The 19,642-nt window shown below is 44.2% G+C and overlaps 1 protein-coding gene across 1 annotated transcript in view; it reads left to right on the top strand.

Moving 5' to 3' along the window:
* FAM124A (family with sequence similarity 124 member A) overlaps positions 1 to 16,839 on the top strand; it is a 113,139-nt gene extending 96,300 nt beyond the window's left edge. Inside the window, exon 4 of the mRNA XM_059377856.1 lies at positions 13,686 to 16,839. Within this exon, the coding sequence (XP_059233839.1) occupies positions 13,686 to 14,498 (813 nt within the window). The 3' untranslated portion in view covers positions 14,499 to 16,839. The remainder of the gene's footprint in view (positions 1 to 13,685) is intronic.
* Positions 16,840 to 19,642: the final 2,803 nt, after the last annotated feature.

Genomic DNA, 19,642 nt, shown 5'->3' with positions numbered 1-19,642 from the left:
CAGAACACCACATCTAAAAACAGTAGAGTAACATCCAAGTGCACATGGAACATTCTCCAGGATCATATTCTAAGCCACCAAACAAGTTTCAATAAATCAATGAAAACATGCTGTCAGGCATCTTTTTCAGCCATAATAGTATGAAAATAGAAATCAATCACAAGAATTTAAAAAAAAAAAAAAAAAAAAAAAACCTTGGAGGGGTGCTTGGGTGGCTTAGTCAGTTAAGTGTCTGCCTTCAGCTCAGGTTGTGATCTCTAGGTCCTGGGATGGAGTCCTGCATCAGGCTCCCTGCTCAGCAGGGAGTCTGCTTTTCCCTCTCCTTCTGCCTCTCCCCCAACTTGAGTGTTTGCAATCTCTCTCTCAAATAAATAAAATCTTTAAAAAAGGAAACTGGGAAAAAACACAAACATGTGGAAGTTAAACATGCTACTAAACAACCAATGAATGGGTCAATGAAGAAATCAAAAAGGAAGTCAAAAAATACATGAAAACACAATGCTATAAAATCTTTGGGACACAGTGATGGCATGTCTAAGAGAGAAATATAAAGTAATCAAGCCTACCTCAAGAAATAAGAAAAATCTCATCAAAAACTAATGATGTACTATATGTTAGCTAATTGAACATAATAGAAAAAAAATCTCAAACTATCTAACTTTACAACCAAGGGAAGAAGAAAAACAACAAACCCCAAGGTTAGTAGAAAGAAGGAAATTATAAAGACCAGAGCAGAAATAAGTGAATAGGAACTGAAAAAAAAAAAAAATAGAAAAGATCAATGAAACCAAGAGCTGGTTCCTTAAAATGTAAATAAAGTAAGCCTTTAGCCAGACTCAAAAGAAAAAAAAAAAAAGTGAAAGGTCCCAAATAAAATCAGAAATAAAAGAGAAGTAAAAATCAACACCACAGGAGTGCCTGTGCGTGGTTCAGTGGGTTAAAGCCTCTGCCTTTGGCTCAGGTCATGATCTCAGGGTCCTGGGATGGAGCCCCACATCAGGCTCTCTGCTGAGTGGGGAGCCTGCTTCCCCCTCTCTCTCTGCCTGCCTCTCTGCCTGCTTGTGATCTCTGTCAAATAAATAAATAAAATCTTTAAAAAAGAAAATCAACACCACAGAAATACAAAAGGTTATAGGAGACTACCACCAAAAAAAAAAAAAAAAAAAAAAAATGCCAACAAACTGGGAGACAACCCAGGAGAAATAGTAGGTTTCCAGAAATGTATCCACCTTCCAAAACTGAATTAGGTAAAATCAGCAAATCTGAAAAGACCAATTAATAGTAACAAAATTAAATTGTTGATGAAAAAACTCCCAACAAACAAAAGTCTAGTACCAGATGGATTCACCTGTGAATCTACCAAATCTACCAAACACTTAAAGAGGAGTTAATTAGAATAAACTTATTAACCTAAGGAGTTAATAAGAATAAACTTGTCCAAGGAGGTGAAAGTCCTATACTCTAAAAACTATAAAACATTGATCAAAAGTAGTTGAAGATGACATGAACAAATGGAAAGACATTCCATGCTGCTGGATTGGAAGAATATTATTAAAATGTCTGTACTACCCAAAGTAATCTACAGATTCAATCTGTATGCAATCCCTACCCAAATACCAACAACATTTTTCACAGAACCAGAAGAAATGAGCCTAAAATTCATATGGAACCACAAAAGACCCTCAATAGCCAAAGCAATCTTGAGAAGGATCAAAGCTGAAGCTGTCACAATCCTTGATTTCAGGATATACTACAAAGCTATAGTGATCAAAACAGGATGGTACTGCAAATAAAAACTGACACCCAGATCAATGGAACGGAATAGAGAGCCCACTCCACTCAGCGGGAGCCTACTTTCCCCTCTCTCTCTCTGCCTGCCCGTCTGCCTACTTGTGATCTCTCTGTCAAATAAATAAATTTTTAAAAATCTTTAAAAAAAAAAAAAAAAGAGTGAGAGCCCAGAAATAAGCCCATGTATATATGGTCAATTGATCTCAACCAGAAAGGCAAGAATATACAACAGGGGAAAGACAGCCTCTTCAACAAATGGTTCTGGGAAGACTAGACAGCTACATGTAAAAGAATAAAACTGGACCACTATTTTACCATAAACAAGAATAGATTATGAAGCTAAATGTGAGGAAACACCAGGTGGCTCAGCTTGTTGAGCATCTATCTGACTCTTGATTTTGGCTCAGGTCATGATCTCAAGATAGTGGGATTAGCCCCATGCTGGGGGCGGGTGCAGGGGATCGTTGAGGGGAAAGATGCTCAGCAGGGAGTCTGCTTGAGATTCTCTCCTTCTGCCCCTCCCCCTGCTCATTGGTTCTCTCTCTCCCCCTCTCCGACTCTAAAAAAATAAACATTTTTGTTTTGTTTTGTTTTAAGGAACCTAACTATGTAAGACCTGAAACCATAAAACTTCTAAAAGAAAACATAAACAGTAATCTCTTGAACATGGCCATGACTTAGCAACATTTTTCTAGGTATGGCTCCTATAAGGCAAGGGCAACAAAAGTAAAAATAAACTATTGGGACTATACCAAAAAATAAAAGCTTTTGCACAGCAAACCAAACTATCAACAAATGAAAAGGCAGCCTACTGAATGAGAGAAGATATTTGCAAATGATATATCTGATAGGGAGTTAATATCCAGAAATACATAAAGAACTTACACAACTCAACACCAAAAAAATAATAATAATCTAACTGAAAATTGGGCAGAGGATCTGAGTAGAAATTTCTCCAAAGAAAACAAAGATGGCCAATAGATACATGAAAAGATGCTCGGGGCGCGTGGGTGGCTCAGTGGGTTAAAGCTTCTGCCTTCAGCTCAGGTCATGATCCTGGTGTCCTGGGATTGAGCCCCACATCAGGCTCTCTGCTCCACAGGGAGCCTGCTTCCCCCTCTCTCTCTGCCTGCCTCTCTGACTACTTGTGATCTCTGTCTGTCAAATAAATAAATAAAATCTTAAAAAAAAAAAGATGCTCAACATCACTCATCATCAAGGAAATGTAAATCTAAACCACAAGGAGATATCAACACCTATCAGAATGGCTAGTATCAAAAAGATAAGTGTTGGCAAGAATATAGAGAAAAAGGAACCCTTGTGAACTCTTGCTGGGAATGTAAATTGGTACAGACACTGTAGAAAACAGTATGGAAGTGCCTCAAAAAAATTAAAAACAAATACCATATGATCCAGTAATTCCACTACTATTTAGCCAAAGAAAACAAAAATACAAATTCCAAAAAGAGGTAATACCCCTTTTTTAGTGTATCATTAGCCAAAATATAGAAGCAACCCAACTGTCTATTGAGAGATGAGTGGACTGAGGCGTGTGTGTTTACACACACACATACATACACACAATGGAGTATTAGCCATAAGAAGGGATAAGATATTGCCATTTGCAACAACATGGATAGATCTAGAAGGTATTATGCTAAGTGAAATAAAAGGAAGAAAAACCAGAAACAAACACATTAGTACAGAGAACAAATTGATGGTTGCCAGAGGAAAAGGGAGTGGGAGATACAGGCTTCCTGTTACAGAATGAGTAAGTCCTGTGGATGAAAGGAACAGCATAGGGAAAATAGTCAGTGTGGTTATAATAGTGTTGGATGGTGACATATGGTAGCCACGTTTGTGGTGACCACAGCATAACATTTAGACTTGTTGAATCACTATGTTGTACACCTGTAACTAATGAAACATTGTGTGTCAACTCTACTTCAATTAAGAAGAAAAAAAAAAAAGGTAGGATAGGCTGAGACACAGTCTCACAGTGAAACTCAGTCCTGGCAAAGTAACCTACCATCAAGAGGGATTTCACAACTCGGATCTCTCCCTGGGGAGTAAGGGATTTGAACTCCTCTTGTAGTGCTGCAGCTTTTTAAAGTGTGTACCTGAGAAATGAGTCCCCAAAACATCTAGCTTTGAAAACCCATGGGGCTCCTGTCCAAAAGCCCCACAAGGCTATCAGGACCTGAGAAATAGTTCTTTTTTTTTTTTTAGAAATAGTTCTTAAAGGGCTATCCAGAATTACCCACCCCCAGGGCCTAGCAGAGAGACAGTGAATTAAAAAGCATCAAGTCTTCCTTTAAAAACAAAACAAAACAAAAACAAAAACAAAATACCACACCCTGTTTGCCTATCTTAAAGCGTCACATAAGGGCTGGCACATCTAATTTAACACATATCCAGGGACCTACTGAAATGCTTTACAAACAGTTGCCTGTGGGTGCTATTTTTGTGCTCTTCCCTCTGCCTCATTCCAGGTCACCAATATCTCCCAGAAAGGAGTTTTGTCTTGTGCCCTGTTTTTGCAGCTGCCCTCCAGGGGAGGCTGCTTGGCTCTGCTGGCCAGCAGGCCTGAACCTTTGCAGGCTCCAGAGGACTATAACAAATTGAAAAGGAGTTCTTAACCAACTATATACCACAGGGCAAAGAGGTATCAGACTGAAATTCCCACTCTCTCCATAAAAGCAGGTTATTACTGTATCTTTATAGCTGTGGCCTATGGGGCATGCTTTTATTTCAATACTTGTATGGGAGCTGACTATAACCCTCTCCAGAGACTGGGAAGGCTGGTGGCACCATCCTTATGCTCTTTATCTTCATGTTTTTCCTCCTCTTAGCCCCAGGTTACAAGAAAGGAACTGCTTATATACTTTTTTTGGTGTCCCACCTTTTGTGTCTGCCACCCTGAGAAAACATTCCTTGATAGTTTGACCCTGGTATCCAGCAGGGCTTGTGTGTCAGTTGGATGGTAGCAAACAAAGAAATGCTTCTTAATTGGCTATCATCCCAGGGTGGGCTGAGGCTTGGTGCAGAGAAAGCAGACAACACCTGTCTCCCAGTCTTCCCCTGAAAGAGTTATATTTGCATATTTTAAATTCTGCTGCCTGAGGGTCTAGCTTTCAATCAGCCTGAATCTAGGCTCTGACTGAGATCCTCCCTTTGGGACACTCACAAGTCTTAGAGCACCTTCAATTATTTGAAGCCACTAGGAATAAAATAGACTGCTGGGACAAACGCAAAGCTCCAAGATACAGTGAAAAGCCAGAGCAAGATTGAATAATAATTTCATCTCCCGCATGATCCTGCTCCTTCAGGCTGGGAGATTTGGCTGTTTTTTCTAATGCATAGCAACCAACACAGAGAATGAAAGAAAATGGAGAAACAAAGGAACATGTTCCAAATGAAAGAACAGGTAAAGTCTCAGAAAAATACCTTAATGAAATAGAGGTAAGGAATTTACCTAATAAAGATGCTCACTAAGCTCAGGAGAAAATGGACAATGAGAATTTCAACAAAAAGAAAATATAAGTACCACATATTAAGTCATAGAGCAGAAGAAATAGTAATTAACTGAAAAATGCACTGGAGGGGTTCAACAACAGACTAGATAAGCAGAAGAAAGGATCAGTAAATTCCAAGACAAGGCATCAGAACTCCTCCAATTAGACCAGCAAAAAGGAAAAAGAACAAGAGTGAAGATAGCTTTGGGAACTTATGGGACAACAGCAAGCAAACTAACATTCACATTATAAGGGTCCCCAGAAGGAGAAGAGAGAGAAAAAGTAGGAAACTTATTTGACAAAGTAATGGATGAAAATTCTCCTAACCCAGGGAAGGAAACAGACCTGCAGATCCAAGAAGTCCAGAGAGTTTCGAAAGGATGGTACACCATGATTGAGTAGGATTTATTCCAGGGATGCAAAGATGGTTCAACATCCACCTATCAGGGTTACACTGAAAGACTTGCGGATCCCCTTACCCAAGAATTCAACACTGCCACAGGATGCAAACAGCAAGAGGTTCTTTATTGTTACGCAGGCGCCTGCGGGTGGTCAGTAGCGCCTACGGGTGGTCAGCAGTTCCTGCTAGCTGAGCACCCCAGGCTGGGGTGGTGCAGGATTTTTATAGACAGGTACAAACAAGTTTTGGATGGGACGGAGCTGATTGGCTGACAATTTGAACATTTGAAAAAGGCATACTTGGTGTTAGCAGATTGGCTTTGGAGGACCTACATTCTGGCCAGTCACCGTTCAGATAGTGTACAGTAGAGGGTACGTGTTGAATTGCACGTTTCTAACCTTTATCTATATACGTGCTGAACCGCCTGTCTCCAGCTAGCGTACGTGCCGAACCGCACGTCTACGGCCTTGGTACTTATCAATTTTACTTAGTAGTAGGGGAAATTCTTAACAGGGGAAGGGTATAACTTTATTTGATTACACAGCGAGCGAGGGTTTAAGCAATTTTTCATTTCTTAGCAAAGCATTAGAAGCATTATTATACAGAAGCCAGAAACAGCTGGGTTAAACACAGATTTTTGTTATTCGTTATCCTGTTATGCTGCTTGCTGACTCCCTTATCTATGGTCAGTTGGCCACAGTTTCTTAGTTAGCATAAGCTGGTTATAAAAAGAATGTTAAAACTTATAGGCTATACTATAGTTCTGACCTGGGGTCCTTCACACACTATATTATAAAGGATGGATAAACATTATATGATCATCTAAATTGATGCAGAAAGAAATTCAACATTTGACAAAATTCAACATTTACGATAAAAATTCTGGATAGGTTGGATATAGAAGAAACATACCTCCACATAATAAAGAGCATATATAATAGGCCCACAACTAACATCATACACAGTTGTGAAAAAGTGGAAAACTTTTCCTCTAAGACCAGAAACAAGACAAAGATTCCCACCTTACTGCTTTTATTTGACATAATACTGCAAGTCTTAGAACTATTAGGCAAGAAAAAGAAATAAAAGGCAACCAAACTGGAAAGAAAGAAGTAAAACTGTCATTATTGGCAGATGACATGACACTATATAGAGAAAACCCTTAAGCCTATACTAAAATAAAACAAACAAAAAAACCTGTCAAAACTGATAAATGAATTCAGTAATGTTGCAGAGTATAATATCAATATATAAAAATGTGTTGCATTTCTATACACCAATAACCATAAGCGAAATTAAGAAAACAATCCTTTCTAATTTTACCAAAAGAGTAAAATACCTAAGAATGAATTTAACCAAGGTGAAAGGCCATACGTGGAAAACTATAAGACACTGATGAAGGAAACGCAAAAAGATACAAATAATGGGAAGGTATTCCATGCTGATGGATTAGAAGGATCAACATTGTAAAAATGTCCATACAATCTAAAACAATCTATATATTTGATGCAATCCTTATTAATATCAGTGATATTTTTTATAGACCTAGAACAAATAATCCTAAGATTGGTATGCAACCACAAAAAAATTCTCAAGAGCCAAAGCTATCTTAATTTTTAAATTTTTTTATTTTTTTACTATGTTAGTCACCATACAGTAATCTTAACTAAGAAAGAACAACAAAGCCAGAGGCATCACACTTCCTTATTTCAAACTACATTACAAAGCTCTAGCCATAAAAATGATACTGGCATAAAAACAGATACGTACACCCAAGAACAGAATAGAGAGCCCAGAAATAATTTCACACATACATGGTTGGTTAATTTACAACAGTGGAGCCATGAATATACAATGTGGAATGGGCAGTTTCTTCAGTAGATGGTACTGGGAAAACTGGACAGCCACATTTAGTATATGTGCTGCCGAAGCGAGCACTGGACAGCCACATTTTTAAAAAATGAAACTGGACCACTGTTTTATACCATACACAAAAATGAACTCAAAATGGATTAAACCTTGAACATAAGAACTAAAATGATGAAATCCCTAGAAGAAAACAGGTAAGCTGCATGACACCAGTCCTAGTGATTTTTTTCAATTTGACACCAAAAGGAAAACAACAAAAGCCAAAATAATCAGTGGGTCAGCATCAAACAAGAAGGCATCTGCACAGCAAAGGAAACCATCAACAAAATGAAAACACAACCTACTGAGTGGGAGAAAATATTTGCAAATGTTTATCTGATAAGCGGTTAATATCCAAATACATAAAGAATTCACACAACTCAGTAGCAAATAAAGAACCTGATTAAAAAATGGGCAGAGAATCTGAATAGAGATTTTTCTCTAGAAGACATTCGCATGGCCAGCAGATCCATAAGACGGTGTCCAGGATCGCTCCTCATCAGAGAAATGCGAATCTAAACCAAATGTTATGCCATCCCACACCCATCAGAGTGGCTGGTATCAGACAAGAAATACCATGTTGTCGAGGATGTGGAGTGAAGGCTGTTGGTGGGAATGGAAATTGCTGCAGCCACCGCTGAAAACCTTATGGAGGTTCCTCAACAACTAAAAATAGAATTCCCAGAAGATCCAGCAATTCCACTTCTGAGTATTCATCCAAAGAAAATGAAAACCCCCCAAAAGAACTCACACATTACGGCATTATTTACAATGGCCAAGATACAGAAGCCACCTGTGTGCCCATCAGTAGATGAATGTATAAAGAAAAATATATTTTTTCAGCCATAAAAAAGGAAATCCCTCCATTTGCAACAACACAGATAGACTTCAAAGGCAGTATGCTAAGCAAACAAGTCAGAGAACGGTACCATATGATCTTACTTCGATGTGGAATTCAAACAAACAAACTCACAGATACAGAGAACAGACGGGTGATTGCCAGGATTGGGGGATGGGGAGTAAAGCTGTTCAAAAGGTGTACTTTCAGTTGTAAAATACATAAGCCGTGGAGATGTGACACAGCTTAATGACTGGCTAGCAATACCGGGTTGTATATTGACCTACTAAGAGAGCAGATTAAGAGTTTGCATTACAAGAAAACAAATTTTTTTTTTTTTTTTTTTTTTTTGCTTAAAATCAGGAATGACTGGCAGAGGACAAACACTTGGTGGTTTTGCAGAGATTTTCACCACTGTGCTTGTTTATCAGAAAACTACTTGTGCCGTCTTATTTTTGACTCCATCATGAAGGCAGGGGTTCAGATAAACCCTAAATTACACTGCTTTGAAGAGAGGATGCACCTGATGTTGGTCACCAGAGGGGGGCTCAGGTGCACCGTGGAAGCGCTAGCTGGGCAGGTGGGGTTTCAGCTGGAAGAGTACTAGCTGGTGGTAATGGCAGGGGCTGGGGTAAGGGTTGCAGGAATGTGGCCGTGAGCCTCCCCCCAACACAGCCAGCTCCCACTTTAAGCTGATGCAGGATGTGTGGTGATTAACTAGGTTTATTATGGTGATCATTTCACAATACGTAATATTAGTACAGCACTGTTATTCTATTTTTTATATATCAACTATATTTCAATAAGAATTATTTTAATCATTTCTATTTAAAATAATTTTTAGGGGCACCTGGGTGGCTCAGTCGGTTAAGCGGCTGCCTTTGGCTCAGGTCATGATCTCAGGGTCCTGGGATCAAGCCCCATATTGGGCTCCTGCTCAGCAAGGAGCCTGCTTCTCCCTCTCCCAATGCCTCTCCCCCACCCCTCCTCATGCTCTCTAATAAAATCTTTAAAAAGTAAGTCTTTAAACAACTTTAAATGTTTTAAATAATTTCAAAGACAACATAGGCTATATGAAAACTTCCCAGAGGACAGTGAAGTGGGAAGCAAGATGTGTTTTTCTTCAGAACAAAAATCTGATTTTTCATGTAAACCCATTGCCCAATTTCCTTGAGTTGCCCCTAATGTTTTTGTTAGTCGCTGGATTAAAATTTCTATTTCTGTCTCATCACTCAGCACACATTGCCACCCTGGTTGTATTTGCACCAAGGACACAAGAGGAAATGACCCTTCTCAGAAAGAGGAGGTGTGAGAACGAGGGAGAATTCCAGTGTGACACTGCCCAGGGTTACTGGGTCAGGGCAGAGTCCCCTTCACCAGGGGTTCTACCCATGTGCCAGGAAATGAGTCTACTGACACCCAGATCACTGAAAAAGATGCCTCAGCTCAGACTTCTTCACGCTCCTAACTGCAAACTGCCTAGGCTCAAAGTTGCCAGAGAAGCTTCCGGGGTGACTGCTACATGTCACTGCTTTGTGATTTCAGAGACATAACCAGATCTCCCTGGCTAGTTGCCTGAAGCAGATTCATTTATCTAATGCTATTCTGTTCCATAAATAGCAAAGGGAGGACCCACTGGCTTCCAGTGAGTCAGCAGCCTGCACTGCTTCAGAGAGAAAGGCAGGGGACTCCAAGGCACATGGCTGCTGTCAAAGAAGGCAGCCCTGAGAGCCCGAGGCCAGGCAGAGAGAGGCTTCCCTGGAAGGCGGGCCCACAGGGTGAGGTTTTACTCTGGAAAGGTCACCTGGGGAAGAGTTTCCTGAAACATCTAAATGATTCATTCTCAGCCTGTAGTGTTCCTGGTCAAGTTAGACAAGCAGACAAGAGAGGCCAGAAACAGAGGCACAGCCAGGAGAAGGGCACAGAAAGAAGCTCCACCCAGTGTCTATGTGAGTTGTCTTTAAGATAGACGAGATGCTGCTTTTGAAGCTGACTTTTCTGCAAAGCTGGAGAATACCACCAGATTTGCTGCAAACTCATCCCCCATGCACTCAGCGTGGGAACTGGGGTGGAGGGAATGGTGGAGGCTCGCAGCCACCCTCCTGCAACTCCCTGCCCCCGACCCTGCCCTTACCACCAGCCAGTGCTTGTCCAGCTGGAACCCTACCAGCCCAGGTGCACAGTGGAAACACTAGTAACCAACATGGGGTGTTTCCTGTCTTCAAGGCAGGTAATTTGGGGTTTATCTGAGCTCCTGCCTTCATGATGGAGCCAAAATGAGAGAACATAGGTAGGTTTCCATTGAACAAGCACAGTGGTGAAAATCCCTGCAAAACCACCAGTTGTTTGTCCTGTGCCAGTTGTTCCTGGTTTTAAGTCAAATTTAACACCATTCTGCCCCCTGATAGTGGGATGATTTGATGTCTCCTAGCAGTTTCTTTCATGGCAGCCTTGGCCTTTTGATGCTCATGAAGCAATTCTCATGGAGGCTTCCTTTTTCAGGCAGATTCAGAATGCAAATATGCTTACCAAGGCTCCAAAGATGGAAGGCTCCTGAGACCATCAGGAGAACCACACTGCACCCACTTACAAGCTGTACCAAAAGCATTTTGCACCATATTCTTCAAAAATCTATAACTCGGACCATCAAAAATCTCCATAAGTGCTACTTTCACTTTTGGCTTCTTAAGCCACCCTTGGCAGAACGACTTGGGAATTTCAGTGGGCTGTACAGAAAGGGCAAGACTAGATTCATCAGGCCATGGGGACACACACTACAGAATATAGAGACTGAGATTTAAGAAAAGGATCAGGAGGTTGGACAGATAATCCATACAAAGACCTGAATATCTGAATTGATGTTTGGGAAGACACTCAGGCAAGCAACCGGGAATGTGGCTTGTCACAAATCTTACAAAGTGAAAGACTACAGCAGTATCCTCTAAAATACTTTCTACCACCAGTCTTCCTCCCCATCCAGTCCTTTCTCCTTTATGCCGCAACCACAGACTTAGCCGTGTCACCATCTTGCTTTCAAGTCTTCCGGTTTTAAAGTGCAGGGGACTTACATGAACACGATTTGGGGCCCACCCTGACGAGACTCCTCTTACCTCTCAGGGCTCACCTCTTGCTTTGGTTCACACCTACAGCCTCTGATCAGGCTGCTTCTGTGCATGAGCGTGCCTCCATGCCACACTGGTCGCCCTCCAGTTGGAGGGCACCTCGTGCACCTCCAAGATTTTGTCCAAGTATGACTGCCCAAGGGAAGCTTTTTCTACCCTCTCCCCATGCTGCCTCATTTCTCAGGAGAATCAACGTCTCCCTCCTTTGTGCCCAAACGTGCTCCATCCGTTGTCACTCACCTTCTCATCATAGCTCACTTTATCATCCTTGAACACTGTATTGTTCGTTGTTAGGGGCTTAGATTATGTCTTGTTCAAAATTATCTGTGCCTGGCCCTCTGGACCTTTTTCTCACCAAAGATCCCATAGAAAATGATAACTAGAATATTTCTGTGGTGCAAGAGGCTGATGGTAAAAGAGAGCAGCATCTTGGTGCACCTTTAATAACCCACTCAAAACTTGAACACACCCATGGAGAAGACCCCCAGTTAGTGTTGAGATGGAAAGAATGAATCAGACTGTATAAGATTAGGAGAGATCTGCAAGTAGGCAAAGACCTTAGAAATCAATGGAAGGAATGGTCATACATAAATAACAGAATTAAGACTGCAACATAAGGATGAGTATGTAGATTTCTTACCTAGTCAAGGTGTCCTTGACCAGAACAGCTCTAGACTCCATTCCCATTCGACTGTGATCAAGCCAGCTGCTTCTCAGTCCCACACCCCCTCCACATTTGTTGCCTACCTGCTAACAGTCAGCCTGTTTGGATTGGCCCCTCTCTAGCACAGCCTCCTCTCCACCCATGCCATCCAGCAGAAGGCCAGCTGTGCATCTCAAAGGCTCACCTGTGGGACCACCTCCTTTGGAGACTCCTCTGCTCCTACGGGGCAGGTGTGCCTGGTCTCTCCTTCACAGCCCTGTCGTTGGGCCTGTCATCAGGTTCTTGCCCAAGGGATTTCTTTCTCTTATCTTTCAATGTAAGCTTCACGTGGTCAAACACAGAGTCTCATTTTAGTTTCCACTCCTTCACCTGTAATAGATACACAATAAGTGTATTTTACATTCACCCATATCTCGCAAGCAGCTGTGGGAAAACCTAGTTCCCATTTAATAGGGGAACAAGGGTGTCTGTTGTATAGGGAAGGGCCTGCTGGGTGCCAGGAAAAATCCCAGATAGTAAACCACATTCAGGACCCTTATTTCAAGGATTCATAAATTAGATGATCCATACTAAATAGGGCCAGACCCGCTGTCCCCAAATCCATTATTTAATGGAAACTGCATAGTAAGTTTGACCTGCAGGCTTAGGCACTGAGCTAGACCAGATGGCGACTCTGTCTCGTATAGAGGTCCCCCGTTCTACAGAACAGAAGCAGGTCCCTCGTGTGCTGCAGGGAGGGTGGGCGGAAGAACAGAACAGGGTGAGGTGTTAGAGGGAGACAATGCTCGTCCAAGCCCTAAGGGGCTTCCGTGGGGTCTGGCAGTAATCAGCAGCACCCCCTCCTGTCCAGTCCCTGCAGGGCAGAGTGTATGGAAGAGTCTGGTTCCAGATAGCAAGAGAATAAATGCTAATTTCCTGATAGCCCATCACTCATCAAAGATTTACCACCCTGAGCCATGGGCCACTGCCCCTAGGATATAGCCTGGCAATCTCACACATACTGGAATAGAGTCCCATGTTGACCTAAGACTGTGATACCCTACCCTGAGCACGCCCATCTTCCAATCAGTTACATTCAAACAGTGCTGCTTTGGTTGGAGAGAGACACACCCTTCAAATGTTCTTTTTGTATTTACTGGTGCCCTCATCCCGGCATCCTCACGCTTGGCAAGGCCCTCATGCTTGTGGCGAATCTGTGCAGCAAGCAGCCCTCCCTATGTCCTTGAAATAACAATAGCCCCGACGGCAGCCAAGGGCTGCATCTCCTCCCAGGTTCAGAGAGGTCTCCTCAGGCTGAGAAGTCGGGTCCACACTCACCCAAACTCTGCTACCTCTTGGTTTTAGAGTTTGGAGAATGAGATGTCTGGTAACGTTTGATTGCCACGACACTGCTCCTTGCCAGTGACCCCAGTCCTACACTAACATGACGTGCCCTCTTCCCCTACAGGCACAAAAGGTGCACAAGAGGATTCCTAAGGCTGGCAGAAGCCACCACGCGTCGGAGCAAAAACCTCCTTCCATGCCTTCCCCGAGCACCACCGCCCCGAGCCGGACGCCTGGCAGCAGCCAGCAGCCCCTACCGGACAGCTCACATCCGGGCCCTGGCCAGATAGGCCGGCCGACCGGGCATCCGCAAGAAGCCGCCAGACAAGCCGGCAGCCCTCCCAGCCTCCCCTGGTCCTTCCAGAGAAGCAAGTCCTTGTTTTGTTTGCCCACAGGAGACTCCTTCCCGGGCTCCTCAGCTCTACCACAGTGGTTTTCAAACACAGATGGCTCAGGGCACAGGGCGACGGAAGGGAGGCACAGCCACCTCCTCTCCATCGATGACCTGGAGGGGGCCCAGGAGACCGACGTGGACACGGGCCTCCGGCTGTCCTCCTCAGACCTCTCTGTGGTCTCTGCCTATTCGGCGCCCAGTCGGTTCTGCAGCACTGTGGAAGCAGCCCTCCCCCCTGAAAGGTGCAGCACCCACTGGTCAAAGCCTAAGGGTTTCAGAGACGGCCCACTGCCCACCGGGAGTGGGGGGGCCACAGAGACCACCTGGGCTTCCCTCCCTTTCTTCACCAAAGGGCCTTGCAGCTCCTCAGCCCCAGCGGCCGCTGCTGCTCCCCCCACTCATGGCCCCTCCTCATTCACAGAGTCCTCCCCAGAGCCTCCCTGTGATGCTCTCCGCACTGAACAGACCGCGGGCAGAGATGCCCCACTGCCCCCAGTGCTGGCCGGACCCGTGGACAATGACATGGAGGAATTCTACATCTGAACACCCTCTGCTCTTGTGTTCCAGACACACAGACTCAGGTCCTACTGCCGCCCTGGGGTCTGCACACCACCCGTGCGTGCTCTCAGCCAGCCCCCTCAGGTTCGTCGGAAATCCTTCCGTCTCACTAGCACAGGTGCCACACCACCCATTCTTACCTGAGAGGTGGCACATTTTAGAGACTTGCTGGAAAAACGCTCACATTTTTTATGCAAATAAATTCTCAAGCTTAAGTTGTAAAATTTTTTTGAATACCCAATTCCTTTTGAGATATGGTTTAGTGCATTTAATACAATTTAAATGCCTCATATCATTATTTGAAATGAAAAGAAAACCTAGTCAGCCGGAGCTGATTCGGCAATTTTTCATGCTGTGAAGGAAAAACAATTAAAGCCAAAATGTTGAATGTGGGAAAGCTACTAAGTGACCTGTATGAGAGATTAGTGCACAATAACGTAACGTACAGCTTACTGGATTCTGCATACATATTTGCATCACCAGGCAACAGTGGCCCTAAGAATTTCCAGGTAGTGCTGATAGTGCGAAAAGTCAGCTTGATAAAACAGCGAAACACGTATCGGGCTACGGTAATGCCTCGCTGTGATGCCATGCGTATCTGAAAATCTGAATTTATGCAAAAGTAGCTAATATACTTCATAAGGATTTATCCTGAGTAACAGACTCATGGTGGAATCAAAATATGATCTGTGTTCCAAAAACCGGATTTGCATCCACTTTTCAACAACACCTCCCTGTAACAAGTGGAGTCTACAGAGGACCACTCCACTCCTGGGATTTATGTGGCTCCCTGAGGAACCGCTCACTGGAGTCACAAGATAACAGGATATCGGTCGTAGGAGTAGCTAAGCTTAAGACAGTTGCATTTTAAAAAACTACCATCCAAGGGCTATGTATATATGTACGTATATAAAGGACAGGAGCCACACTTTATACTGCTCTCTCCATGCTCTCTCTGGGAAACATGTATGGCCACACACCCTGATCTTTCTGTTTCTAAACAATTTGCAACCTTTTTCAGTGGCACTTTGATGGCACAAATTAATAAAGGCCCCCATCTTCTCCAAATAAGTTTTATACAAAACGTTGTCCTGGACAGACCCTGTTTCATCGCCAGCCTTCCACAAGTGCATAGAAGCCTTAATTAAAAGCTGGCGCTCTAGCCCAACCTTAACCTTTTCTGCCTGTTTTCTGCTTCTGTCGAAGTATGAATGATATTTAAATAGCACCTCTCTCCCACTCAGGGAGGGCATGTTTACAACTCCAACCTCAGCAGTGCCGAGCACGGGGCACGGTGACGCCGAGCTGTGCCTGCCTGCTACCTCCCTTTGGGAAACAGGAGCATGGACTTCCTGGCCTTGCTCACTTCCTAGTCTGGTGCTCCTTGCCTCCATGACTCCTGGCCCAGCTTTCCACACCAGTCTGGATACAGCCTCAGGATCCATTTCAACACTGCTCTCCAGGCAGCCGTGAAGCCTTTGCCATTCCTGCAGTGAGAACCTTAGATCCTGCCCCCCACCATCCAAATGATAAGATTCTCCATGTTGAGTAAATAAAAACATGGTCTCTTTTACTTTTAGGCCAGGAGCAAACAAACTTTCTAGAAAGGGCTGGATAACAAACGTGGTAGGTTTTGCCAGCCATTTGGTTTCTGTTGCAATGACCCTGCTCTGAGCACCGAAACAGCCAGGGGAGACGTGGGAGTGAGCAGGAGTGGCTGGGTTCCAATCAAATCTTATTTACTAGAACAGACAGAGCCCTGTGCTGGAGAGAGGCTGATCTAGGACCTCGGGCACAGCCAGCAAGAAGGGATCTGCGTCTGCAGCCCTCTCTGCCACGGGGTCCTCCTGTCATGCCGGTGACCCCAGGAGCACAGGGCTCAGGGCCCTGAGGGGCTCCTTTGTGCAGAGATGGTTCTTAGTAAGCCACTAGCCATCCACCTCCCATCCGGAAATGTGACTCAAGGCAGCAGGGGGGTGAAAAACAACAGGTTAATGTTAAGAAGGAGAAAAATAACTCCAAGGTGTTGACGCCAGCTCGTGAGCAGCAAAGGTCAGTGAGGCATAAACAAACGGGCCACCATCCAGTGATGGCTCCTCCTGGCGTGCCCCATCCGTGCCCTTAGTTTAGTTTAATATACTTGCATGCACCCCTAGGATTACTTTGGAACCCAAACCCCGATGCTCTCCGGTCCCACCCCTTCTTAGTAACCCACCCTCAGCACAGTCCAGTCTACCAACCGAGGGAAGGTCCTGACACCCACTGGGGGATCCTGATTCTTGGACTGCTGTTGTTGTGATGGAGGCTGGCCTACAGTGAATGCTCAATAAACGTGTTCAATTAAAAAACATGAGGCTGTCTCAAATTATTTCTCTCCTGGACTGGACTCTGAGGTACAGGAAATCTAGATTTTAGCCCTAGGTTTTGGGGGGGGGGGTTTGTTGTGGTTTTTGGGTTTTCTTGTTTTTTGTCATTTAATGGAACCCAGTCTCTTATCTTGACCTTACACCTCCCCCCAGCATGGCCCAGGGGAGGGGGTGGGGGAAGGGGGGCTACTAAGTGTCCCAGTCTAGTTCACAACCCATCCCTTGTCTCTTCTGCAAAAAGACTCCCCAAGTTACTGCTCACGATCCCATCATGGTGCCTAAGCACCACCAAGGAGCCACTATAAAGATGAGATGTTTCTTAGACAGTTCCTAACTGACCTACCAAGCCCTGCAAAAGTCATCTCGGGTCACCCATGGGGGTGGATTGGTGAGCTACCAAAGATAGCTTGTATTCTGGGAGCACGGACATGTGGTTGTACAAAACGGGTTATAGCGCTGGGTGTGCATTGAGCCCTGTGACCCAACCTAAGGGAATAGTCACATGGAAGCCAGTTGGACTACATTGTCTAGTGTGTTCCAGGTGAGACCAAATGTTTACTTTTACTGGGAAGACCGCTATGGCTGATATCGTCAGTCTGCCTAATTCAGGAGACATGCAGGAGAAATCTATCCTCCTCCAGGGCTTTCTGTAGATGAATGAATTCTCCTATCCATCAGGTAAGAAACACCTAAGTAGACTCAGAATTCCTGGAAGAGACATTTGAGGGTAAATAAAACTAACTATGGAGAGCTTCTCCCTCCCAAACCCCCAGATGGACATGACCCAGTTATGGTCAATGATCTCATGTCTGCATTTCAGGAAAGCAGTGGGAACAGACCAATGGTCTTCCTCCCCCTCCCTGCCCACCACATTGCTCCGTGTTCCTGGTCTGAACATAGATGTCTCCTAGGATTTATAGGATTCTGTTTCTCTTTAATTCTCTGGAAATACAATTGAGCAGATCCAGCAGAGGTTTGAGAAAATAACATGAGAAATTGACATCACATTATAAAAATGGGTTCATGAAGGGTAAAGAAGCTGAATTTATATATTTTTATATAATCACACTCTTCCAACTTTCACTGAAGGCTTTTCTCTAATCTTTGGGAACAGAAGTCCAAACACAAAATGTCTTTAAATCCCATCATATGAATAACAGAAGCAAACCTTAATGGTAATGTCGGCACACTTGAGTCTTTTTAACAATTTCTGTTTTAGAGATGTGATAACTATTATCCAGTTATGTGCTCAGAATTAGGATCAATATATCCATTCAAAACAAAAGTCACCAGAGTATTTGGTGAAGCTGAAAAGGCCCCTTCTCTGTGCCCTTATGACATGCTCCCTAATCTCTCCATCTGTAATGAGGGTCCCACCTCCTGTTGCCTAAGATGTCATAGAAAAAAATGTTTCTACACATGGGGAACAGCCCCTAACTGGCGTGGTCTGGGTTAGAATCACCGCAACCACCCCATCTGACACATTTGTCTTATAAGTCGAATGTCTGAACGAAGCCAGCCAGGCTTCCTTAGGTCAGCCCTGCCCAATTTCCAGAACAAAACCCAGAGCCTTTTGGACAGGAACAGCTCTACATGTTCGTGGCACTGTCCAAAAAGGGGCCTGATGAATAGAATACTTCGGGGCCAAGTCACGCGCAGGCCGACTGTGGGGAAGCTTTGGTGCCACCTGGTGGCCGCCCTAGCCAGGAGGGTCAAGCAGCCCCCCCTTTTCCCGAAGAGGGCTCCACCCAGAAGAACAAAAAGGAACCATTTCTCTTCCATTTATTACTCTGCATTTAAATATTTCTACAAGGTACTGAGGCAACTGAAATCACAAGGACTTAAGACAATGCAGATAGAAGCAGAAAATCTGGGCTAGGGAGAAAAGAGTCCATAAATACACCAACGATAAAGAAAAACATAACTGCTGGGGAAGACCTTCCCAAGAGCCAAAGCAAAAAGGGAAACATGAATAACGCAGTTCCCCGGTGGGATTTGAAGATCTAGCGATATTGTCTTATCCTCATTGTTAACGTTGTCTCAAGGTTATTTCTCAATGGGAACCACATTTTTCTTAGCACAGTTTCTAAAATTACTTTCTCAGAAGGGGATTTCCATGAGGGATTTTGTCTCAAAGGTTACTGGGTTTGGTCCAAGAGGATAGCTTTCTTGATGGAAGGCTGGAATTTATAAGACCTAGAGGAGCGGGCACGGCTCAGGCTTCAGGTGAACCTCCCTAGACACCTCCAGCCACATTGTGGGGAGACAGAAATTTGGCCCTCGTTGGAAAGTCTAAAGGCTGTCTTCCTCCAGTCTCTTGAGACCCAATCTGTAGTTTGGCAAGTGGAGGGCGGGGGTGAGGCCAACGTCCTCCTGAGAGACCAGAGGCCCCCACCCCCAGTTTCAGCCTACAAGCCTAGAGTCTCCCCATCTCCTGAGCCCCTCTACAACCTCACCCTTGCCCTGTGGTCCCAAAATCCACTCCATTCCCTAACCACCCCCTGTTAAGAAAGGCTTCCGGTACAGAGAAGCCCTTCCACATAACTTAGAAATCCCCTCAGCACCCCTTCCTGAGCTTCTGGAGAACCCATAGGGATTCAGGTCCCCGCACCTCCTTCGTTGCTCTGCGCAGTTCGGCTTGTCATGCAGTAAGCACTTACTGAGTTCCACGGCGCGTCAGGCTGGTGCTGGAGACCCAGGACTGAACGGCTTCACTCTCTCTGTGAACCAAGGGCAAGTTATTTCACTTCCCTGGGCCCCCAT

This window comes from Mustela nigripes, chromosome 15 (assembly GCF_022355385.1).
Source record: "Mustela nigripes isolate SB6536 chromosome 15, MUSNIG.SB6536, whole genome shotgun sequence".
Lineage (NCBI taxonomy): Eukaryota > Metazoa > Chordata > Mammalia > Carnivora > Mustelidae > Mustela > Mustela nigripes.
Note: the sequence above shows the minus strand (reverse complement) of the source record. Positions and strands in the feature narration are given on the sequence as shown.